This window comes from Orycteropus afer, unplaced genomic scaffold (genome assembly GCF_000298275.1).
Source record: "Orycteropus afer afer isolate SDZICR_OR568_19922 unplaced genomic scaffold, OryAfe1.0 scaffold00142, whole genome shotgun sequence".
Taxonomy (NCBI): Eukaryota; Metazoa; Chordata; class Mammalia; order Tubulidentata; family Orycteropodidae; genus Orycteropus; species Orycteropus afer.
This window is the reverse complement of record NW_006921729.1, coordinates 2,130,585-2,157,552: the sequence shown is the minus strand read 5'-3', so window position 1 is coordinate 2,157,552 and position 26,968 is coordinate 2,130,585. Positions and strand designations below refer to the sequence as shown.

The window sequence follows — 26,968 nt, the reverse complement described above, 5'->3', positions numbered from 1 at the left end:
ATTTGACTGCTAACCAGAAGGCTGGTGATTCAAACCCACCAGCCACTCCTCAGAAGGAAGGTTGGGCAATCTACTTCCATAGTGATACTGCCTCAGCAACCTAAGGAGGGGTTGCTATGAGTCAGGGCCGACTCGACAACACATAACAACAACAATACACATATATGTACATATGTATAACAACAAATACACACACACACACACAAATATATGACACAGCAAGTATTCTGTAGTATTCCTGGAGAAAATGTATACCCTGAATTTAATGATGATAAAACAAACAAACCCAAATTGAGGAAAAATCCTATAAAATAACTGACCTGTGCTCTTAAAAAAATCTTAAGGTTATAAAAGACAAAGGCTGTGTAACTGTTCCAGACTAGAGACATGACAACGAAATGTCACACATGGTCCAAGATTTTCCTTTAGAATGAAGTACATCAATAACAGGACAACTGGTGAAACTTCAATAAGTCTGTAGATTACCTAACAATAATGTATCGTTTAATTTCCTGATTTTGATAATTGTGCTATGACTATGTAAAAGGATGTCTTTGCTCTTAGGAAATATACAAAGGGACATCATGTTTGCAACTTACTCTCAGTTAAAAAATACGAATACATAATAACAAAAATTAACATCATAAAATGTTAACATTTGGGGAATCTGGGTAAATGGCTTATGAGATTTCTTTGTACTATTCTTGTGACTTCTTATATGTCTGATATGATTTTTAAATAAAAATATTTTATTATAAAAAATATACACATATATATTATATGCATGTATGTGTGTGTGTGTATGTATTTGTTGTTGTTGTTATTTGCCATCAAGTAGGCTCTGACTCATGGTGACCTTATGTCTAACAGAATGAAAAGCTGCCTGGTCTGACACCATCTTCATGATCATTGGTATATCTGAGTCCATTTTTGTGGCTATTGTGTCAATCCATGTGTGTGTATATGTGTGTGTGTGCAGGGAGCTCTGGTGGCATAGTACTTAAGGCACTTGACTGCTAACCAGAAGGCTAAGGGTTCAAACCCACCAGCCACTCCTCGGAAGGAAGGTTGGGCAATCTACTTCCATAGTGATACTACCTCGGAAACCCAAAGAGGGGTCGCTACAAGTTGGGTCCAACTCAACAGCACATAACAACCACAACATGTCCGTGCATGTGTGTCCAGAGAGAGACAGATCTATTGGTCAAACGTTTACTCAAGTCCAAACTAATTTTAGTCCTTGATTATCATGATTTCTTTTTCTACTCCTACCCACTTCAGATCAGTCAAATGCTTATTGAGAAAATGGTTTTCTCATTAAAAATACTAAAAGTACTTCCTCCTAAACTGAGAAAAGAATGTGTTTGTAATACATTGACCAAAATAACAATTTTTTTTTCTTTAATAAAATAGGCATAAGTAAAATCTCCAGAAAGGTATAACCACCAGATAAATTGACCCTCTCATCCCATGCAGTAAGGCTTCCAGGGGCTGGCCTCCATTCTTTATAATGGGTGCCTACACAAGACTGATGAAGAATGAGTGTGAAAGTCTGAGACAGGCCAGGCCCTCTAGAAACCTTAACTGATTGGGATCTTTCTCTGAAAAGGAATCCTCTGGACAGACCCTCACTGAAACCCTTAACCAGATACACTCTTCATTTCTAAGGGGACCTCTCATTCTTTCCTCCACTTCCCTGTCTTGCAATTCTTACCCAAACACAAGCTTTTATTAGCAGTCCTAACTAGGAGCTCTGGTAGCATAGTGGCTAAAGCACTTGACTGCTAACCAGAAGGCTGGAGGTTCAAACCCACCAGCCACTCCTCGGAAGGAAGGTTGGGCAATCCTACTCCATAGTGATATTGCCTCGGAAACCCAAGGAGGGGTCGCTATGAGTCGGGGCCGACTCAACAGCACATAACAACAACAACAACAACAACTTGAAAGTCACGCCACCCTCCTGTAGCCAGCCATAAAGACATCCCAAGGATGCCCTTAATGCTGGCCACATCGGCCACTGTCTTTGCAGGAAAATATTGTGGCTAAGACCACTCACTCCTCCATCTTCATCCAGAGGCCATCTTGGGTGTTTCCATATGGAAAGACATGGCTCAAACAAAAAATGCTTTCCTTAGGAAGAGAATGACAGCAAAGGGCTGCTTCTAAACCTGGAACTTGTGTAACCAGGAGATGGAGAGGTCTGGGTGAGGCAGCCCTAGGGGGTGTACCGAGAGACCAACTATTACACAAAAGATGATCCCAGGGCCTGTCATCCCTTGAACCATGTAGGGCTCATTTATTAGGCCAGAGAACTTCCCCCAAATGACTTTAGGGATAGACGGCTCAAGAAGGAGTGGAGACAACAAGGAAAAGAAAAGCAATACAATTTAGGGCCACTTTGATATGCTGTTTCTGATCAAATCAATTGGTAGGGACAGAACTGGATAGCCCTTAGGTTCTATGACCAAATCACCAAGCATGAAAACCAAAGAGCTGGAAAATGACTCAGGGAACAGTCAGTCTATTCCACATTAATCAGGACTGAGTCAAATTCAGTCAGAAAAGGTGAGAAAGTTTCCAGAGATTAAACAGTTTAAAAAGTCCTATGGAAAGTATTATCTCCCTTTCACCAACTCCCTTCCTCCCTCCAAACAAACGCAAAAAATAGCTCTTCACTGCTTGTTAGTGTATGTAGGGTTGCTGAACAGAATCTCAATATGTATACATGAAGGCAAGGGGAGAAATGAGATCTAGAATTTAAATAAATTTAAGTAAAATATTTAAATAAAATATTTTCCATTATTTGGAAATGGAAACTATTAAACCATCTAATAAATTCAATCACAATGCAGAATACCTCCAAATCAAATGTACAAACAAAAAAACTGTGGTCTGGTGGTTAACCTGATCCCACAGATGTACTTATCTATTATTCTGCAATTTAAAAAGCCACAGAAAACAAGAAGGAAAAAGACTTTGATAACATGCCTATGTGTAAGGCATGACTTGAGTGCTGTGACCAACTTATGAACAAACACAGCAGATACAGTGGTGTGCTGACCTGCAGCTGACTTGCATGAGTCAACTGTTACATGCATCAAAAGGCTTCATCAAAAGTAAAATGAGAACTTACAGAGTGGGGGGAAAAAATTGGCAACAATATATCTGACAAGGGCCTAATCTCTTAAATTTATAGAAAACTTCAACACCTCCATCACAAAAAACTAACAATCCAATTAGAAAACGGGCAAAGGATATGAACAGGCACTTCATCAAAGACGACATTCAAGCAGCTAGCAAACATATGGAAAGATGCCCTAAATCATTAGCCGTTAGAGGGATGCAAATCAAAACTACAATGAGATACCATCTCACCCCAGCAATAATGGTACTGATCAAAAAAACATGGAACAACAAATATCAGTGAGGCTATGGGGAGATGGGAACTCTCATACACTGCTGATGGGACTGCAAAATGGTACAGCCATTATGGAAAACAGTATGGTGCTTCCTTAAAAAGCTAGAATTACAAATACTATATGATCCAGCAATCCCACCCTTAGGTATGTATCTTGGACAGATAATAGCTGTGACACAAATAAGCATATGCACACCCATGTTCATCACTGCATTATTCACTATAGCAAAAAGATGGAAACAACCTAAGTGTCCATCAATGGATGAATGAAAAACAAACTGTGGTATATACACACAATGGAATACTATGCAACAATAAAGAATAATGATGGATCTGCAATACATCTCACAACATGGATGAATCTGGAGGATATTACACTGAGTGAAATAAGTCAATCATAAAAGGACAAATATTGTATGAGACCACTATTATAAAAAGGTCAAGAATAGGTTTACACACAGGAGAAAAAAAATTCTTTGATGGTTACCAGGGATGGGAGAGGAAGAGAGGGAAAAATCACTAGATAGTACACAAGAGTTCTTTACAGTAAAGAGAAAGGCAATAGACAATACGACAATATGGGGGAAGTCAGGACAATGTGACAAGGCAAAGGAAGATATTGAGAGGTATGCAGTATAAAGGATAATATGGTAAAGAGATACAACATATACAATCCCGCAACAACAGGAATAACATAATAATTTGTGAGTAGATACATAGGTAAATATGTATGCTGAAATACGTGAAGAAAGTTGTATGGGAGTACGCTCATGTACATATATAAGTATGGTTATGCGTATTTCTATATACAAATTTGTCAACACTGCATGTATACTCATATACATAATAGAGCACATAGGCAGCACAGTTATAGAAACCACTATTATAAAAAGTCAAGGGAAAGTTTATACATGGAAAGAAACTTTCTTTGTTGGTTTCCAGGGAGGAGAGCCTAAATTCCTAGATAGGTTGATATATAGATAGATAGATATACACACACACCAAAGATTACTAGTTGTTACTAGGGGTAGGAGGAAGGGTGGAAAGGGGATACTTTTATTTTGGGGGGCAATGAGTTTATGCTAATAGGTGGTGGAATATTTTGGAAAACGATAGCACCTAATAATGTTGGCACACATGAAAAATGTCATCAATGTCCCTGAGCTGTAAATAGGGAAGCTGTTATGCTGGCAAATGTCCTGTTGTATATGTTTTCACCACAATAAAGGTAAATAAATAAATAAATAAATTGCTGACAAACCAAAAATACTGGTGGCATATCCTCCAGCCTTACAGTAACATGCAAACCACCACAGTACAACAAATTGCCAGCCAAGCAGTGGATGTCTCCTGTGTTGTTGTTATGTGCTGTAGAGTCGGACCTGACTCACAGCGACCTCTCCTTGGGTTTCCAAGGCAGTATCACTATGGAAGTAGATTGCCCAACCTTCCTTCTGAGGAGTGGCTGATGGGTTTGAACCGCCAGCCTTCTGGTTAGCAGTGAAGTGCCTTAGGCACTATGCTACCAGAGCGCCCGATGTCTGCTGTAGCACTGCAAAATGCAGAAGACTAAGAACCCTCATCCCATCCAAGAAAGAAACATATACTCACCAGAGTAGGATGTAGACCAATGTTTTTGTGTAGTATGTTATGTCAATTGAGCTTGATGTCCCCCATGACCATGGTCCCCAGCCCGCAGGCCCAGCAATGCACTGCCTCAAGGTGTTAGGTTATGGCAAAGAAGTTATCATAACTTTGTCCTCTGTTAACTCTATTGTATATATGGACAATTTTATAGCACACACAAATATGTATGTAGAATTATCATCTGCCAAATCTATATATGGTCATGGGTATCATCCTGTTCACCTACCAATACCCTTTCCATTCTTGATTTGCTCTCTAGCTATGCACACATGGCCTCCCAGAGAAGGCAGTCAAAGCAACTCACACTCAGTGAGTTCACTTCCAGTGTGGTCTCCAGTGCCCAGACCCCAGTTTCTTAGTGACATGTAATCAGAGAACATCACATGAAAAGTTTTACAATTGCTCCTATGTATTAATTCTACGCACCCCAGCCTTCCCTCTTCCCCTGCCCTTGTTTCCAGTAGCCCTTTAACAAACTTTCCAGCTGCCTGTGCTACCTGCAGACCATAAAAGCCTGCCAAAGACACGAAGCTAACTGCAGGAATGAAGCAAAATCTCCCCAGTTTTCCTTGGGTACCGCAAAAACGGCAGGAGGCCACATGTTCTGACCTCTTCTAACCCTACAAGAGGAAGACAGGATTACCAGCAGTAACCAAGGTCTATTCCTACAAGACCAGACATGCTGCCTCCCTCCAGCCCTTTCACCGTTCCTTCCAAAGCACCCACCACCTCTCTCCTGGGTTCGATAATTCGCTGCAGTGGCCACACAGAACTCACAGTTTATGGGGTTTATTAGGGAAGCACCACAGGCTACAATTCGAGTTCAGGAAAAATGCTCAGCCTCTCTCCCAGCCCACGGTCCCTCAGCCAACAGTCTCCCACAGCCTCTTTCCCAGCAGTGCTGGTCCCTTGGTGTCTCACTCAGCAATGCGTGTCTCTTGCATCTCTTTCCCAGCAGCACATGTCTCTTTCAGGGGCGCATGTCTCTTTTGGCAGCACGTCATCCTCAACCAGCAGTCAGAGAGAGTTCTGCCTCTAGGAGGCCTCCTTTTGAGCCCGGCAGGATGGTCAAACTAGCCAATCACAGCATCAGAACTCTAAGCACCTGAGAGAGAGTGGGAACCTTCCAGAATACTGTCTTGTGCCACTCCCAACAGAAATACTCCAGGTGGGCAATCAGGATCTCCTCAGTTGCTAATAGCAATTCCAACCTTGGAGTTTACAAAGACTTATGGGTAGAAAAGCCACACTAAGTAATTTACTACACCTGCAGGTACCCTCATGGCTCAGAGCCCTTGACAATTGCTGATAACTGGGAAACTCATCTTCTGATCTCCTATACTTGTGCCCCCAGGCCACCTCAGGGACCAACCAGGGCCCCACAATGCTGCCCTCCCAGCGGTCCTAACAAAACCACAACAAAACTCTATGATCTGCGGCAGATAGGATCCCCTGGGTGGTGCAAACAATTAAGCACACAACTAATAGCTGAAACATTGGCAGTTCAAACCTTCCCCAGAGACGCCTCAGAAGACAGGCCTAGAGATCTGCTTCTGAGAAGTCACAGCCTCGAAAAACATATGGAGCAGTTCTAATCTGCACACCTGAGGTCTCCATGCATGGGAATCAACTGGACAGCAACTATGATCTGAGGCAGGAAAGGGGAGCTCACAGCAGGAAGGGCCATTTCCTTACTGTTCAATTACTCTGCTCAGGCGGGGCTGTGTTCCTTCCCAAGGCAGGCTGGGGGTCTTCCGAAAAGGGACAGAAAACTAAGATTTAAATTCTCCAAAATCCAGATAAAGTCTGTTTGGAACTGATATTTAAGATCCCCTGGACACGTTAAATAAGTCAAAGGATAGCTTTTCAACAGAATGCCATGTGTGGGAAAAAAAGCAAGGCAAAGCTACATGCACTAATAGGGAACAATTTCCAAGGTTCGCTTTTTAACAATTAGCTTACTGAGATATAAATTACATACAAAAACATCCACCACTTTTAAGTGCACATTTGATGAGCCTTAGCAAATGGATTCCATCATATAACCACCACCACAATCATGATCTAGAATATTTTCATCACCCCAAAAATTTCCCTCAGGGCTCTTTGCAGTCAATTTCCATCCACTGTCTCCAATCTCTGAACCCTGAAAACCACTGATCTGCTTTCTGTCTCAATAGTTTGCCATTTCTAGAATGTTACATAAATGAAATCATACTGTGTTGGCCTTTTATGTCTGGCTTCTTTCACTTAGCAGAAGCTTTTGAGATTCATTCACATTATTGCATGCAACAGTAGTTCAATCTTTTTTATTGCTGGGTTGTATTTCAGAATAAAGCTGTCTTAGAAGAAGTACGGGAGCTCTGGTAGCATAGCGCCCAAGGCACTTGACTGCTAACCAGAAGGCTGGCAGTTCAAACCCACCAGCCACTCCTTGGAAAGAAGATGCAGCAATCTACTCCCATAGTGATATAGCCTCGGAAACCCAAGGAGGGGTCGCTATGAGTCAGGTCCGACTCGAGGGCACATCACAAAAACAACATCAACAACAAAAGAAGTACAGCCAGAATACTCCTTACAAGTGTGGATGGAGAGACTCCATCTCACTCACTTTGAACGTGTTATCAGGAGGGGCCTGAAGAAGGACATCAAGCTTGGTATAGTGGAAGGTCAGCCAGAAACAGGAAGACCCTCAATGAGATGGACTGACACAGTGGCTACAACAATGGGCTCAAACTTAGCAACGATTATGAGGATAGCACAAAGCCAGGCAGCATTTTATTGTTATATATAAGGTCATTATGAGTCAGAACCAACTCAATGGCACCTAACAAATTTTTCACTGTCTGGATTTACCAAAATCTGTTTATTCATTCTATGTTGTTGTTGTTGTTATGTACCATCGAGTCAGACTTGACTCATAGCAATCCCTCCTTGGGTTTCCGAGGCGGTATCACTACAGAAGTAGATTGCCCAACCTTCCTTCCAAGGAGTGGCTGGTGGGTTGAACTGCCAGCCTTCTGGTTAGCAGTCAAGTGCCTCAGGCACTATGCTACCAGAGCTCCTACCCATTCTATAGCTGGACTTAAAAAAAAACAAGTAAGTTGCACAACCGTGTACACAACCTGCTACCATTTGTGTAAAACAGAAAGAGGTATACAAACACAGCTTTGTCTATTTGTTAACAAACTCTTGAAAGATACACCAGACACTGGAACCACAGTTGTCTCTGGAAAAGGAACAGAGTAACTGAAAGATTTCCTTTCTTTGAATACCTTTTAGTACATCTCAAAAATTTTTAACTATGTGCATAGACCAAAAATATCAAACTCACTGCCATTGAGGCGATTCTGACTCATGTTGTTGTTGTTAGGTGTTGACAAGTTGGCTCTGACTCATAGCAACCCTATGAAGACCTAAACACTGCCCAGTTCTGCATCATCCTCACAATCATTTGTGTACTTGAGCCCATCATTGCAGCCACTATGTCAATCCATCTCATTGAGGGTCCTCCCCTTCTTCACTGACCGTCTACTTTACCAAACATGATATCCTTCTCTAGGGAATGGTTCCTTCTGACCACATGACCAAAGTAGGGGCGATGATGTCTGCCCATTTTCATTTCCAAGGAGCATTCCAGCTTCATTTCTTCCAGGACAGATTTGTCTGTCCTTCTGTCAGTCCATGGTACTTTCAGTATGCTTCGCCAACACCCCACTGGTTTTCCAAGCAGACTGCCTCATCTGGTTGTGTCATCTGCATATTGCAGGTTGTTAATGAATCTTCTCCAATCCTGATGCCATGTTTTTCATATAATCCAGCTTCTAGGATTATTTGCTCAGCATACAGATTGAATAAGTATGATGAAAGGATACAACCTTAACACACCCCCTTCCTGTTTTTAAGCCATGCAGTATCCCCTTGCTCTGTTTGAACGACAGCCTCTTGGTCTACGTACAGGTTCCTCATATGCAAAATTAAGTGATCTGGAACTCCCATTCTTCACAATGTTATCCATAATTTGTTATGATCCATACAAATGCCTTTGCATAGTTAATAGAACACAGGTAAACATCTTTCTGGTATTTGCTTTCAGCCAAGATCCATCTGACATCAGCAATGATATCTCTCATTCTATGTCTTCTTCTGAATCCAGCTTGGATTTCTGGAAGTTCCCTGTCAATATACTGCTGCAACCATTTTTTAATTATCTTCAACAAAATTTTACATGATATTAACAATATTGTTTGATAATTTTCACATTCTACTGGGTCTTTTTTTTGGAATGGGCATAAATACGATCTCTTCCAGCTGGTTGACCAGGTAGCTGTCTTCCAAATTTCCTGGCATAAACATGTAAATATCTTCAGTGTTACATCCAACTTATAGTGACCTCCATTGAGTTTCCAAGGCTGTAAATCTTTATGAAGGAGACTACTTCATCTGTCTTCCATGGAGCAGCTGGCGGGACTGAAACACTTTTGGTTAGCAGCCAACTATCTTAACCTGTACACCATCATAGCTTCTTACATGCATATACTAGCAATTAAAAAAAAAAAAAATTTAAGAAGCCTCCCTACATCTAAGGTCTGCATCCTTTTTTCCCCAAACCCTGTGAATTTTCTAAGTATCTCTTTAACTTATCAAGATGACCAAGAACTTTAGAGTGTTATTTTCCAGATAAACCAGGGAACTTCACTGTTTTCCTTTCTCCTCTTCCTCGTACAGATTTCTTATTTATTCCTACTTACTCTTCCTTCCTTAGCTATCTGCTTCCCAAACTTAGATAAGAAACATCCCTGAAAATCGGTATTCAATGGACTCAGACACTTTGCAAATTCACAGCACACTGTGTGATTGAAGTGAGTGTCCTAATGATTGAAGCGTTTTGTCAGATGTGAAAATGGAAATGAACTAAAAGCCTGGACAGAGCCCAAAGCATGATCTCAGAGAAGAGTGGTCACTAGTGTGATGCCTGTTCTTCACCAGAATGAGCATCTGTTCTCACAAGCAGGTGGTAATTTATGATTCAAATTTTCTTGAAAACTCCTTCAGGAACTTGAAAGAACAATCTCAGGAATATCTGGAACTACTCTGAGACATCACATACTTCCACACTCCCTTTTCTGGTGTGGAGGATTTTTACATTAATCCTCATTATTGGGTTCTCCTGACAATGTCTTGCACATTGCTTGGCTCAACAAAGGTTTTCTGAAGAGGGTGTCATTGGTCCTCACAGTAGGGAATGATATCACTGACCCCTTACTTGGCCTTGCTTGGGCTTCCCCATGGTCCCTGTATTGGACTCAAAACTGTCGCCACGGTATGTTAACTCCTGAACATAAGCACCTACCTGTTCTCACAAAGCCCTTGCTTTCTCAAGGCATTGTGAAGTATTTGAGGATGGAGCACAGCTATCATCCAGGAAAATACCTAAACCAGAAAATGATGGAGTAATGATAGGGCACTTGTATTTATTCTTCAGCACATGCCGTACATATGGAAATCTCTTCTCCATCATCTCATGCTCTCACTTCCCATCATCAGTAGGTCCACAGAGCAGGCACTACCCCAGAGGCCCCCATAACCCCACACTTCAGCTGATGTGATCAGTCACTTCAACAAGGTTCAACATGACATTAAACATTTATTCTGTGCTGGGTCTTGGGTGACACAAATGATCTGCCCTCAACTACAAACTGGAAGGTCAAAAGGAACTCACCCCTCAGCACCACAGAAGAAAGGTCTGGCAAACTGCTTCTATGAAGATTACAGCAAAGAAAACCCAATGGACCTCAGTTCTACTCTGTAACACATGGGGTCACCAGGAGTTGGCACTGACTGAATAGTCTTTTGTTTTGTTTCGCTTTGCTTTATTATTCCCAAATCAGGAGTCTGACAGCATGGAATTAGCTCTAAGAAGGCAAGAAGAAAATGTTGATGGCAGCATCCCCAGGACCTAGGGCAGTGACTGGTACTGGAGACATTCAATACCTGCAGACTGACTGAGCCCTGAAGAACAGCTAAACCATCTGCAGAAACAACAGGGTGTTCTTGTGGTTGATGGGTGCCATCAAGTCAGTTCCAACCCACAATGACTTCATGTGACAGACCGGAACTGCCCATAAGGTTTTCTTGAATGTAATCTTTACAGGAACAGATCACCAGGCCTTTCTCCTGTGAAGCCACTGGGTGAGTCTGAACCACCAACCTTTCTGTTAGTAGGCAAACCCTTAACCATTGCACCACCAGAGCTCCTAACAATTGGGGTGAGACACTGCCAATCAAAGCAGAGTCTGGTCATTAGACTGTTTTCAATAGCACACAGGCATGGCTCTAAACCAGGACTGACATTTTTGGAAAGCTATTCCCCAGTCGATTGAATCCCTTTCAGTTCTGATTGCATCAGGGAGAAAGTTCCAGTGTAGTGCCTATATGTCTTTAACACTTCCCTGGCGCTTCTGATAATCCCCTTTTTGAACACGCAGGGAGAGGCGGCCAGTCCTTCAGAGGCTTTGGCACACAATGAAATCCAGCTAGAATCCAATGACATTGTTGTGTCTTCAATATATTTATTTTTATACTTACTTTGTGCTTGGGGCATGCGATAATTGGTTTTTTGCTTAAAATTGGGTATAAAGTTTCTGTTTTAAATTATTTCATTTGAGGCTAAAAGTCAGCTGACTTAAAGAAAAAGATGAAATAAAATACCATAGAAGGTGTGTGGCTAAGACAAAAAAAATTGCAAAAACCTTGCAGAAGGTATATGATTGTGCATGGATAGAACAAAAAACTAGGCCTCCGATGACTGAAGTGTCAGAGATGCTTAGTGAACACAAGAACCAAAGCAGGGAAGCATGAGAGGCACATTCCAGGGACAAAGGGGACAGTTCACCCAGACAAGAGCCCAGAGCACATGTGATGTGGTGACAGAAGATGAGGCTAGAAAGGTAAACTGAGGCCAAGTTGCAGAGAGCCTCAAGGCCTTGGGGAAGTGTCCAGACTTTCACTTGTGACCATGGGGATCCACTAGAGGTCTCCAGACCATGTGCCAAGTAGAAGAGGGCCCATCCCTAATACAGGTCTGATTTAGGGGAAGAAGAGAAATAAGTCAGGATGTACAGGGCTCTGAAGCAGAGAGGCTAAGGAAACAGCTGGAAGCCTCAGTGCTACCAACCGCAGTGAGCCCTGAGAATGTACCCAGCACCCTCAGGAGGACATGGCTTATCACAAAACTCTACCTCCTGCAGGCCCCATTCTTGGAGGCCAAGGATGGAGCAAAGCACATTCAGTTAGCCAAGACGGCAGGTGTTAGTCCAGGCAGTCTTCTATGATATAGATACATATTGCCATATATGGAATGAAAACTTCTAGGGAAAAGGAAAAAGAAAAAAAAAAAGATTGGACTAGGCTTAAAGAAAAAAAGACCTAAAGATAGCCTAAACAAAGCACACCCAGCCCCTCCATGACTGCCTCACCGTCTGCTAGCCATATGGTGTGCGATAAGCCAGAACGCTTTTATTTATCTTCCTTGACTTGTCTATAAAGCAGAGTGAGCCAGCCCCAAGGAGAAAATTTCTCATGCAGTAGAGGTTGCGCTATTTTTACAGTCCCTAACCCCTAGTCCTGCTCCTGGAGGCCCACTGCCCGGCACCCCTCCCCCATTCCTGCTCAGCCCCTCACAAGCCACTGCCTCCACAGCTGCTTTTCTACAACTGGAAAAACCATAGGCCATGCTTGTTGCCTCCTCAGACAGCTGTGCTGCATTGTGGACAGTGTTCTGCCATTCCTCCACTCAGGTCCCCCGACATAGTCCAGACAACAAACAAACAAAAAAACAAACTCACTGCTGTTGACTCAGTTCCAACTCACAGTGACCCTTCCGTGAGTTTCTGAGGCAGTATCACTATGGAAGTAGACTGCCCAACCTTCCTTCTGAGGAGAGGCTGGTGAATTTGAACCACCAGCCTTCTGGTTAGCAGTCAAATGCCTTAGGCACTATGCCACCAGAGCCTAGACAATAACTACTAAGAAAAAGAAACTTTCCTAGTTGCTACATTACAAAAGGAGCCCTGGTGGCACAATGGTTAAACCTTCTGCTGCTAACCAAAAGTTTGGCAGTTCAAACCCACCAGTGGGAGAAAAGACCTGGCAATCTGCTCCTGTAAAGACTGCAGCCTATGGAACAGTTCTACTCTGTCACATGAAGTCACTATGAATCGGAATCTTCATGACCAGATCACCAGGCCTTTCTCCCATGGAGTCTCTGGGTGGGATCGAACCTCTAACCTTTGATTCTCAGCCAAGCACTTCCATAAAGTCAAGTCTAGAAAACACTATGTGGCAGTTCTTCTCTGTCACATGGGGTCACTATGAGTCAAAAAACCAACTTGATGGCACCTAACAACAACATAGCCATCAACTGGCATAACATATTACACAAAACATTGTTCCACTTCCTACTGTGGCGAGTAGCGACTGGGATCTTAAAAGCTTGCAAGCTGCCATCTAGATGCAAAGATGGGTCTCTCCTCATCCAGAGCCAAGAAGAATGAAGAAAACCAAAAATTCATGGAAACAATTAGTCCTAGAGACTGGTACACCATCCGATCTGCAGCCTATATGACTATGAGACCAGAAGAACTAGATGGTGCCCTGCTACTACTGTCAACCACTTGGAAGAGGATCTATGTAGGAGATCCTGGATAGACAGGGAGAACAATGTGGAACAAAACTCAAAATCATTTGGAAAAAAAAAAAAAGGCAGGGGACCAGGTTTGCTGGCCCGATGGAGCCTGGTGGAACCAGAGACTATGGCCCTAGCTGCCCTTCAGATCTGGAATTGAACACACATCTGTGGCTTCCAGCCAAACAATGGACAGACATATGAGTTGAACATTTACCTCAGGTAGATACACTCCTTGGAGAGAACAAGCATGGGAGAAAGAAGGGCTGCTTATGCATCAGGAGACAGCTCAGGGGGCAGGAATGAATGGAGGGATGGACACAGGGAAGAGGTAACTGTCGGGAGGAGGTGGGAGGGGAGATGTTGCATTGTGGTAAATTGTGGTCAATGCATGAGACAAAGTGTATGTGAACTGCTGTATGGAAAGTGTATTTGCTCTGTAAATTTTCACCCAAATTACAATAAAAAGAAAAAAAAAACATAGCCATCTTGAGTGGTGTGTAACAGAGATACTGCCTTTTGAATCATGAAGGCCTTAGAGGTCTCCACCTCTTTGCACAAGAAAACGGTCAACCAAATAACTACATCCAATATTCTAAGTCCAAGTTCACTACAGCAGGCCTGATTTCTTGCTGTCGGTGAAATGACCCAAATAATCACATAAACATTCTGTGCTCACCCTGCACTTGTGAGCCCTGTCCTCAGCCTCCAAATTCTTCTGACCATCATCTCAGTCATTCCTCTTGTCAGCATGTTTTGATTGACTATAGAAGTGATGCTTATGGAGTGGAGGCATACCATTAAAGCTGCATCCATCAATAGTATGGCCAGTTAAATGTGAATTTCAAGTAAATCATAATTTTTGTTCAGTATATTTAGGTACCATGCAATATTTGGGGCATACTTATACAGTAAAACCTGCAAAAGTCAGAACATGTGTTAAGGTTAACTTGGCTGGGCCTGGTTTTGAGTGGCTTGCAGCTGGATGTAGTTATTCTCCATAGTGAGATTGGAAATCAATTCCATGGTGGAATCTACTGTGAGCAGCTGAGTAGCTGCCTCGGGGATACAGTCTGCTCCCAGTATATAAGACAAACCTTTACGAATGGTCTGCAGCTTTTGGCATGCTTGAACCCTGCATGTAGCCAAGCAGTTGTTCAGCAGCCTGCCATGTTGTCTACCGATCTTGGGACTCTTAATGGACTTGAATCAATGGCCTGCCGTGTGGTTTGGTAATATCAGAACTGTGCCTTTTTATTTGTTGACTTTGGGTTTGTCAGCCTCAGTAGCCAGCAGCTGCCTGAGTGAAGAAAGCCTCCAGCTTCAGTGGGCCAGGAGCAAGGAGCACAGCTGAAGCTGAAGCTGAAGCCCAAGATTGAGGGGCTTTCCCCCGGCCCCTAGAGCCTGGCACTTTGAACTCAGACTTCTTGCCTCCAAAACTAAGAGAATATACTCCTGTTTGTTCAAGCCATCCTATTTGTGGTATATTTCTGTTAGAGTAACACTAGGTGACCAAAACAGAGGGAAACCTGTCAAAAAGGAAAACTCAAATACTTTCAACTAAAAGGAGAGAGAGAAAAATGGTAAGACTACACCATGTCAAAGATGGAAAACTTATGAGTTGTGGACAAACAGTGTGGTCCCCACTGAGTTCCAGCTAAATCTGATGAGCCTGCAAATCAAAATGAAGTGGGACTGATCACATAGGCAGCGCTGCTCTTCCCCAGTCAACCTTCAGAAGCCATCACAGAAACAGTCCTGCCTCCAGCCTGGACCTCAGTGCTGTTCCCTGTGTGCACTATACAAAGGCCTGAGGGTCTGTGTGGCCCTATCTCACAGTCAGCATCTCTGGTAGCCACAGGCAAAGGGCGACTTATTTGCGGCATACTTATATAGTAAAACCTGCCAAAGCAGGAAGTGGTAAAGAGGTCTGAAGGGAACCATTTATAGCACAGGCCTACCATGAGAAAGTCCAAGGGAAGATGCTCTGTCCCCAGCAAGTGTAGAAATACTAAGCACGGGCACTCACAGGCCTCAGAGTGTTTGGAGGTGACACTCCTGGGCAGCCTCACCCACTCAACGCCCAGGGCATCCATGCACCAGTGTAATCTAAAACCTAGAGTGGTAAGTGGCTGGTTGGCTTAACAGGAGCACTAACAGCTTTATAAATGGCCTTCACCTGGGGCCTTAGGGCAGCTGGTCTGGGCAGGCCCCAGCACGTGTTCTGGCAAAGACACAACCATGCCTCACTGAAAATCATCTCAAGTACAGGGACTTGTGGGCTCTGGGCCAGACCAAGTGCCCAGGGATGTGTGCACATTTCTCTATACACAACCCAGAAGTATCGAGAAGCAGCTGTTAGTCTCTTACTCTGGCACTAATAACACAATAATAGAAAGATACTTCATCTCCAATTTGTAGGCTATTCTTGCTATCAGTCAGAAATCCACTGGCTAATAATATTAGGTTAAACTATATGAAACTGACATGTTTATAAGTCAAAAATGTTAAAATATTGGCAATTACATATGGCCCAACCTAATAATAATAATATTACTGAGTGCCTGCTGCTGTATATCAGACACTATGCACAGTTCTTTACGTATATTCACTGTGGAATGTTTAGTTCTATGACCACCTTTTGACGTAGGTTTTACCACGTCCATCTTAAAGATGCAGCAACTGAGACACCGAATATAGGCACAGCCCACATTCATTCCACTCTCCACATAGCATGCATCACATGAGTTTTCTACCTCCTGTGCTCCCTGGCTCAACCCGTGGGTCAGTGTTGGCCATTTTTGGAATCACAGGCACTGCCAGGACTCACACCAGACTGGTTCCTGCCTATGCAGAGGCCACTCTATGGCTAATCAGAGCTTGATCTCCTGAATCAGCAACAAAGTGTATTTAAGAAATAATCTCAAGAGGAGAAAAACATTCAAAAGTTTACTTAGACCAAGAGAGGAAAAGGACCAAAAACTGAACTCCTAAAATAAACCAAGTATTAAAGGAGAACAATCTAGTTGAACCAATTTTAAAATGTCTGAACTGTGACTATGGGCTAACATGTAGTCGATCATTGAGAAAGACATCTCATGCAGTATGATCAAGGACCACCTCAGCCCCAGAGGTAAGTGCTTCTGGGGCTCCTCTAAGAAGATTCCTGAGCCACACAGACACAAGAAGATGAAAAACCTGCCAAAAGAACAAATAAAAACCAGAGACCACCACTGGCCTCTGGTCCACTTCAGAAGAGAGAGAGGCCGGGACTAACACGTAAGATAACAGGGCTCTCAGACTCTGGCTTAAAAAAAAAAAAGACGGAGAAAAGAATATTCTCCTCCCTATCAAATAAAATTTTGAAAGTCAGAGGATAACTGATGCCCAATGAAAGAAGTTTCCACCTGTTCAAATAAATACCTGTGGAGATCAAAGTTTGAAGACTGAGAAGAAAGGACTGACCTTCACGTGGGCTAAGTAGTGATGGCATGTCTCCTCCATGTGGACCAGCTGCAGCTTCTCTGTGATCTGACCTGCAGTCTCTCCCAGCAACACAAAGTAGACCCTGGGTGGCTGGCCCTTTTCCTTTTTGGCCACATCAGCCGTCAGAACATAATTCAGCCCTGCCAATAAAGAAGGGAATAAATACATTACCAGAAACAGACATGCAGCGATGGGCCACATCCACATTTTATATATGATACCTCATCATCCACTGCATGGTGCACTGTGGCCAAAGTTAAAACCTTCTCAAAGAGAAGCATGGCAGCCAGGGTGCTCTAGAGAAACCCAGGATGTCACCTACCTTTCTGGTGACACTGGTTCACCCTGGATGGCTCTCCCTGATATTTTAAACCTCACCAGTTATCAACTAAGCCACATATCAACAATTAGTTGTGCCTAACACGTTAGTATTCTAAAAAGCAGACATGATGAATCCATACAGTATTGCTAGAAGCTGCCGAAATTATCTATGCATCATGTAATATTGACTTTATAAAGTAATGTGATTTACGCCCAAAACACAGAGCAACCACTTTGAATAATTCTAACTAATCTCATAGATATTGAATCATGCTTTATAGCCATTGTATCTACCAGGCCAATCGTGGTTTACTGAGCACCAACTATGTGACAAGCATTGTTGCAGGGACAGGAAATACATCAATGAACAACATAAGCAAAAAAGCCCACCTTCATGGTGCTTGCACTCATGGAAATGGAGATGAAGGCTAAAGATGGATTCATTCCCAGGTAACCAAGAGTGGTGACCAAACAATTTTAGTGCCTATCATCCCAACAGGTCCCTGGATAGCACAAAGGGTTTGTGCTCAACAACTAACCTAAAGGTTGACAGTTCTAATCCACTTAGTGGTGCTGTAGAGAAAGGGCCTGGTGATATACTTCCACGAAGATCACAGCCAAGAAAATACAAAGGAGTAGTTTCACTCAGTAACATATGAGGTCATCACAAGTTGGCATCTACTCAACAGCAGCAGGTTTGGGTTTTTTGGTTATCATTTCAACAGGAGTCCCTCAGTTTGTTAACATGCTCAGTTGCTAACCGAAAGATTGGATATTTGAGATCAATGGCACCTTGGAAGAAAGGTCTGGTGATCTACTTCTAAAAAATTAGCCACTGAAAACTTCATGGAGCACAGTTCTGCTCTGACACACATGGGGGGCCATGAGTCAGCATCAACTCAGCAGCGACTCTGATTTATCATTTCAACAAAATTGTGATCACTGTGGGGCCTGTGCTGAGGCTTACTCCTGAAAGAAAGACATCACCTATACCTGATATGCAAGGCCAGACGGCAGCACCCTGTGACACAATCTAAGGCTTAAAGAAAAAAAAAAAAAAAAAATGATGGTCACAATACAGAATGTATCTGGTCCACTAAATAAGCCCAAAAGGTTAGTAAATACAGAACAATGTGAGTCTTTATACAAACACACACACACACAGGTTTAGTATTAATAGGCCTACTTCACTGCTTTTCTTTGCCACAGAATGCCATTTCAATGGTCAGTCCCTCTGTAATACTTTTTGAATTCAGAGAAATGTGGCATTTAAAAAATAACAGGACAGGAAACTTTCCTCACTAAAACAACCAGATGAACTTGCTGAGCAATGGAAATGCACTTGACCCAGCCCCTACCCATCTCCACACACCAGCCTCTTAGAAGCCTGTGTCCTGGCACCAGCCATACGCCTGCAGGCATCTAAGTAGGTGAAGCCTGGGCAGCAGGGATGGCTCTGGCTTTTAATAACATCAAAGGAATCAACCCCTAGGGGAGACATGAATGAGGAGTGAGGAAAGGACACTGTGCTGCTGCCCAGGAGCATACTTTTGATGCATTTAATAGCTTTCCTGGACCTCTGCCACCTCAGGGATCTTGCCACACCAAAGCTGGCTGATTCCTGGTCAACAAGGGCAAATCTGTCCCAACTTGTCTATTTCAGCAAACAGCTGATTTCCAAAGGAAGGCTGGTCACCAGGAGGACCCAAGACCTAGATAATCCCAATGCAGAAGAAAAGAATTCACATGGAAAAGCACTCTGTTGTGGTTACCTAGTACCTCTCTGACAAGAATATACCACAAATGGCTTGAAGGAATAATTTATTCTCTTACAGTTTGCAGGCTTTAAGTCCAAGTTCAAAGTGCCAGGTTCTAGGGGCTGGGTGAAAGCCCCTCAACTTTGGGCTTCAGTTCTGCCTCCTGCTCTGAGCCCACTGAAGCTGGAGGCTTTTCTTCACTCAGCTGCTGGCTGCTGAGGTTGACAAACCCAAGGCTGACAAGTAAAAAGGCACAGTCCTGATGTTACCAAATCACATGGCAGGCCATTCATTCAAGTCAATTGAAAGTCCCAAGGTCAGCAGAGCATGGCAGGCTGCTGAACAACGACTTGGCTAACTGCAGGTTCAAGTGTGCCATAAGCTAGAGACCATTCCCCAAGGCTTCTCCTGCTTGCTGTGTGGAAGCAGACCACATCCCTAAAGCAGCTACTCAGCTGCTCACAGTAGATTCCACCACGGAGGTGATTACCAGTCTCATCATGGGGAATACTACATCCAGCTGCCCAGCCACTCAATCAGGCCCAGCCAAGTTGACACAGAAACTTAACTACCACAGGCTCCAAGAGAGTAAACAGGGAGCCTACACAAGTATTACAAACCCACTCTGATGGGAACACAACAGGAAATGGGGTAGGCTCATAGAATGGCAAAGCTTTATGGCAATGTTAGGGATCACCTAGTGTTTAAAAAAGAAAAAAGAAAAACCACTTCATTTTTTTCAGATAAGGAAACTAAGGCCTTCAGAGGGAACAAGACTTACTCCCAACCATGCAACCATCTACTACTGAGCTGAATCTAGAACTCTGCTTCCCAGCATCTGGTGCTAGGTTATTCTTACCACACTGGTTCTTGGTACATTTTTCACATTACCTGACAAAAACCTCAGGTTGCCTGCACAGACAGCAGAACCAAATAAGTGCAGAGATCTAGAACTGAACTCTGGCCAATTTACTTTCTAATGACAACTTCCCAGAGCAAAAGCCAAAGGGTAACTATAAACGGAGTTCCCAAGTTCTGCTTAACAAGATCATGGCTGGAGATGGGCATTGCTGGAAGATGAGCCAATAACGAGGCTCAGTGGATAAACCAATGTGGTAGCAGCAGTTGCTGAGCAGCATCTGTGCAGCCCCATGCCTAACTCCTCCCAGGGGAGAGCTACACCGCCCTCCCTTAGGAAGAGTGATCCTGGAGAGAACAGTAGGTTTGAGATATCTTGTCTGAGATGAGCTAGCTGTGCTTGGAGAAAGACTGAGTAAAAACAAGGACAACAGAGCAGATGCCATTAGTGCCCCACCCATTTCTCTGCTCTCTGACTCAAATGCAATTGCCAGCATCTTCAACCCTTCTCCTGAGGACTTTCTCTGGTGGCTCTGCCCACATGCATGGCAAGCCAGAAGTGCCAGGGAACTAATGTCCCTGAAGCAGCCCTCAATCAATGCAGGACCCTAGCTCCCTTGTCTCTGGGTTGGGATAACTCTGAGGTATGTACTACATTGACTCCCAGTGTTCCCCAGTAGGATTATGCTCTAGCTGCTCACAGTGGGAACTTGCTCCATAACACACCCTTCATTTGGCTGCCTTCTCACCCTGTCTCACTGCCTTACTGGTGCTGAATGAACTATGTGCATGTGAACCTTCAACTCAGGGTCTGCTTCTGGGAGAACCCAAATTAAGATAAGGCAAGCCAGAGAAAGGGAAAGAAACCCATCTTCAATGTATGTCAAGTATTTGCTAGGTTCTTTACAAACATCAACTTTAGTCCTGCAAAGCCCCAAACCTCCCACGCCACCTCACTGTGGAATAGCTGACCCAATATATCCCTCTCCCAACTTAATCATTACCAGTACCAGTTGCTATTGAGTTGCTTCTGACTCATGGCGAACCCATGTGTGTCAGAATAGAAGTATCCCATAGGGTTTTCAATGGCTGATTTTTCAGAAGTAGATCGCCTTTCCTCCAAGAAGCCCCTCAGTGGACTGGAACTTCAAACCTTCTGGTTAGCAGCCGAACACATCAACTAAATTGCACCACACAGGGATGCCCTCCCAGTTTACACCTGTTGCCCTCAAATCAATTCCAACTCATAGCAACCCTATAAGACAGAGTAGAACCACTCCATTGGGTTTCCAAGGTGGAAATCTTTATGGGAATAGAATGCCACATCTTTCTCCCACAGAGCAGCTGGCAGATTCAAACCACCAACTTTCCTGTTGGCAGCCAAGTACTTAACCACTGCACCACCAAGCCTCCTTTTCAACTTAACCTAAACCAAACCCACTGCCATCAAGTTGATTCTGACTCATAGTGAACCTACAGAACAGAGTAGAACTGCCCTGTAAAGTTTCCAAGGCTGTAAATCTTTATGGACATAGACCATCTAGTGGGTTTGAACTGCCAACCTTTTTGTTAGCAGCCTAATGCTTTAACCACTGTGCCACCAAGGTTCCTTCCCAACTTAACCAAACCAAAAAACCAAACCCACTGCCATTGAGTCAATTCTCCCAACTTAAAGGAGGGTACAAATCCTTCAGAGTTAATAGAAATTGACCTGAGCAGAGGCAACCACTGATGAGCTCACAGGCCGGGTATGTATATGGCAACACATTGGCCTATCAAATGTTCCTGAAATGTTAATATAACCACAGGTCAAGTGAATTATCCTAATTTACCAAGTGCAATCATTTTGGAAGCATTTCGTCTCTAGATCTGCCTTCTTACAGCTTCCCGTTGATTGAAATTTTGTTTTGACATTTTAAATTACCCAAAAAGAAGTCGTCTCTTTCGGAAGGACCCTCAGGATGTGAAATCCTGCCTGAGTAGGAGTCTCTCGGTGATTGAAGTAGCAAGAAGAAATGCAGTCCATTTTGAAGCCCTGAGACCGTCTGCAGTTTTAAAGAGCACCCACCCCAAGGGTGTCAGGAAGGAAGCCCCTAAGGGGAGGAGCTAGTCAGGATGCAGCAATTCACTCGCTCAGTTTAGGGCTTGGGGCCCCGGGAGGGTGGGTGCATTGGGCTAGGCAAATCATTGGCAGTTGGTGATGTGAGTGGGCAGACCAAAAACCAAAAAAATCAAACCCATTGCTGTCCATAGCGGGCAGCTGCCTCTAATGCAAGCCAGCCCAGCCAGCCCTAATCCCAGGGAGAGTGCTGGTTCTGATTAGGGCCCGCTCCAAACAGCACATTTCACATCTTCAGGTTTTCCTTCTGGCAGTTTGTGTCCACGCCATGTCGAATGATGTCATGTTGATGGAAAAGCTGATGGGCCCAGAGTAATGCTTTCAGCCTCCTCCTTTCCCTGCCCCCAGCTGGTTCCCGAGGGCCCCCCACACTGGCCCAGGGCAGGATGGAGCCAGCTGTCTCGCATCAACTCCGGCTCTGGTCTCTCCCAGTGAGTTTTGATTCATTCCCATACTCCAGCAGAACAAGATTTCAGCTGTGAAATTCTACTAATAAATTCTCCTTCCAGAGTTACTCTGAGCTTCCTTCGGTTTCTCAGGAGGGGAGTGGGGGAGCCTATTTCCACTTTATTAGTTTTCCTAAGTCCCTCCCCCAATCAGGAATGAAGTGGTAATTATTAGACTAGGTCACCCCATTCTTCACATAACACAAAACATTCATTTTCTCATCTCCATGCTTCTCCAGAGACCCTATGGAGCTCAGAGAGTTTTCTCTATGTGCTTAACACTCTCCTAAGCAGAAATGCACCCCTAACGCCAGAGAAGCGGTCTGAAGACAAGTCATCAGGTTTCAATCCCATTTTTGCTATTGGTTTGGATGACCTTGGTACCATCTCTCAGGACCTGGGGCTCAGTAGCTCATCCAGGGACAGGGCAGGGACTTCACTGCCTACAGCTTTGCCAGGCTGCCTGAGAGTCATAGAAACACTGAGGGTGGAATCAGAGAGCAAAACACAACCAGAGTGCTCATTCCTTCCTGGTTTTCGTTTAGCATTTTGTTGAAATGAGAGTCCAGACTGAGAATTGCTAGATCAATTCTCAGCCTCCTAAGCCTGACAAGCAAGTTTAGGTTTCCACTTGGCTAGCAAGTAGGTGCAGGCTGGGTGAGGGGCCAAGCCCTCTTGGATGAGCATTCTCCACACTTACATGTACAGTCAGGAGGCCTCAAGGAATTACAGGCTGCAGTCCAGGTCAAGGTAAAGTGATTAATAATAACATTTGACATGGGTAGAACTCTTGCCTTAAACTGGTTAATGAAATGTGTTTCAGATCTGTTCTTAGGGAGCCCACTATTAGAATGAGAAGGTTGTGCCTGCATCTCACCACTTACTTAGCACAGTGCCTACCATGCAAACGGGCAAGCAGATGTTTTTAGAAAAGTGAGCAAGGGAGTGTCCACCTATCATTATTGTCTTAATTATCTGCCTTCCTCCACTAGAATGCAAGCTCCATGAGGACAAGGACTTGTCTTGTACCCAGCACAGAGACAGGCACTTTGGAAGAGCTTAGTAACTGTTTGTTGAGTGAGTGAGCACTTGATGTAACTGGATACATGCTGTGCTGGTTTATTAAGCTGTTGTGTCATAGCTCCAAACCTGCCCTTCTCTACACTCTGCTCTGTGATGCTGGTCTGGATCTCTGCAAAACACATTTCTGCTTTGCCAGTCACTGGCTCTCTTTGAGGCTCTGCCAACATGGAGAGCGTGAGGGAGGCTGCAAGACAGGAGGAGAGAGAAGGGACTTATTCTTTCCTGTCTGCTTCTGATGGGTGACATTTAATACTATAAAACCAATATACTATACTTCATGGTTAATGTAGAGCAATCTGGTTAATGTCCAGCATTAACTGTTGTTGTCACCTGTCAACCTTTCTCTTTAATTGTTGTTGTTGTTATTTGCCATCGAGTCGGCCCCGACTCATAGTGACCCCTCCTTGGGTTTCCGAGGCAGTATCACTACGGAAGTAGGATTGCCCAACCTTCCTTCCAAGAAGTGGCTGGTGGGTTTGAACCGCCAGCCTTCTGGTTAGCAGTCAAGTGCCTTAGGCACTATGCATTAGACACCAATCCCCAAGCTATGGCTGACTCCTGGCCTTCATTATAATTCTGCATAGTGGTAACAAAAGGCTGATGCCTGGCTGACCTGACTGACCACTGGTCAGGAGACACCCAGGTCTCCTCTTCACCCAGCTCAGGGACACTCACAGGGTTTGCTCTACAACTTACCTTACATTCTGAAATAACTCCTGTTCAACATTGCATCTTGGTGCCTTCTCCGTTCCCGCTATGTTGCTAGGCTGTGCAAATGATTGACATGCTTAGCTTCTAATTGAAACGTTAGTAGTTCCAGTCCACCCAGAGGTGCCACAGAAGAAAGGCCTGGAGATCTACTTCCAAAAAAATAAAAACCCTACAGAGCACAGTTCTACTCGGACACACATGGGTCGCCATGAGTCAAGAGTCAAGTCAACAACAAGTAGAAATTCCTGCTAGGCTAATTTACCCTTTCATCATGACAGTGTTTAAAATGTGAAGAGTCTGCAGGTTGTGTGTACACTGCTTCAAGACAAAAAGAGCAGAAACTCTCTGTAACTTCCATTAGACACTCCACGAAGGCAGGGGTTTACATCCCTATGCTGGCACTGCGAACATGCAATGTTGTTGTTGTTAGGTGCCACTGAGTCAGTTCTGACTCACAGCGACACTATGTACAACAGAACAAAACACTGCCCAGTCCTGTGTCACCCTCATGATCCCTGCTATACCTGAGCCCATCGTTGCAGCCATGTGTCAATGCATCTCGTTGAGGGCCTTCCCCTTTTTTGTTGACCCTCCACTTCACCAAACATGATATCCTTCTGCACAGAATGGTCCCTTCTGACAACATGACCAAAGTAGGTGAGACGAAGTCTGGCCATTCTTGCTTCCAAGAGGCATTCGGGCTGTACTTCTTCCAGGACAGATTTGTTAGTTCTTTTAGCAGTCCATGGAACTCTCAGTATTCTAAACCAACACCACAACTCAAAAGCATAAACTCTTCTTCGCTCTTCCTTATTCATTGTCCAGCTCTCACATGCATATGAGGCAATTGAAAATACCATGGCTTGGGATGTTGTTGTTGTTGTGTGCCATCGAGTCAGCCCTGACTCATAGCAACCCCTCCTTGGGTTTCCGAGGCAGTATCACTACGGAAGTAGGATTGCCCAACCTTCCTTCCGAGGAGGTGGCTGGTGGGTGTACCTTAGTCTTCAAGGAGACATCTTTTCTCTACAACACTTGAAAGAAGCCCTTTGCAGCAGATTTGCCCAATGCAATACATATTCTGATGTCATAAAGATCACAGAACATGCAACACATATTTGTTAAATGAACACATACGTGAACTATGAGTTGCTTGCTTTTATTTAGCATTCTAGAATAGTGCTGCTTATTTTTATATGCACCAGAGTTAATCTTCAATTCAATCATTCTTTTAAAAGGTTTTCTAATGCAGTCCAATTGCAACAGGAGTTGTAATTAGATAAGGGATATACCATCTAATTAGATGGAGGACAGGTGAGCCCCAGGACTAACAGAAAGCTTTCTTTTTACAAACTGTGGTGTCTTAAACAACTGATAATGTTCTTGTTATGTGCTGTCAAGTCAGACCCGACTCATAGCGACCCCTCCTTGGGTTCCTGAGGTGGTATCACCACGGAAGTAGATTGCCCAACCTTCCTTCCAAGGAGTGGCTGGTAGGTTTGAACTGCCAGCCTTCTGGTTAGCAGTCAAGTGCCTTAGGCACCACGCTACCAGAGCTTCTAAAGATTGAGAAGGTGGTGAGAAACGGTTGTTAGAAAGCAAAAACAAAGTATCATCCCACCAGAATTTAACTCCTGGCTTCACTAAGAGCTGTATGATCTTGGGCAAGTTTCTTTTTCTTGCTGGGCTATGCATAAAAATTTTGCTAATTCTCCCTCACTGAGCAGTTCCCAAGATTATGGCAGGTTTATATTGACTCTTAAAAGTTCTGAGCTCTTAAAAGAAATCTATGTGAATAAGTACAAGGTTTAATTGTTGAGCTTATGAAATCTATTTGAAGATAAATTGCCAATGACACAGCCTAGAAGGATTTATTTTATATATTTTAAAATAAGGCAGAAAATTTAAGATACAGCAGAGGCATGAACTAGCATGTGTACATGCATTTCAGTAGGTGTGGGCGTACATATTTTTGCTCCAGGCCTTCTGAAACATAAATATGTACATGAATCTTGGGGTGGGGGGGTGGAAAACTTGTGAAAATGCAGATTCTGATTCAGCAGGTCTGGGGCGACCCGAGAGTTTACAATTCTAACAAGTTCATGTGATGCTGATGCTACTGGTCTAGGACCACACTGTAAGTAGCCAAGGGAGTCACTACAACATTAAAAATGTAAAAATAAGAGAAAAAAAAAAAAAGTCAGTTGTGTCCTGGCCCTTACTGGTGTTTTTTGTTTTCCTGGAATTTTATTTTTCTATTATTAAATCAGGAGCTCTGCTAGCTCTGTGCCTAAGCATTTGCCTGCTAACCAGGAGGTCGGTGGTTCAAACCCACCAACAGCTCCATGGAAGGAAGATAGGGCAATCTACTTCTGTAGATTTAACACCTCAAAGACCCAGTACGGGTCTCTATGAGCCAGAATCAACTCGATGGCA

At 43.7% G+C, this 26,968-nt stretch overlaps 1 protein-coding gene across 1 annotated transcript in view; it reads right to left on the bottom strand.

Moving 5' to 3' along the window:
- Positions 1–26,968, bottom strand: part of ITGA9 (integrin subunit alpha 9) — a gene marked incomplete at its 5' end in the record, with an annotated part of 538,072 nt that overhangs the window by 401,527 nt on the left and 109,577 nt on the right. The window contains one exon of the mRNA XM_007945751.1: positions 17,217–17,377. Within this exon, the coding sequence (XP_007943942.1) occupies positions 17,217–17,377 (161 nt within the window). The remainder of the gene's footprint in view (positions 1–17,216; positions 17,378–26,968) is intronic.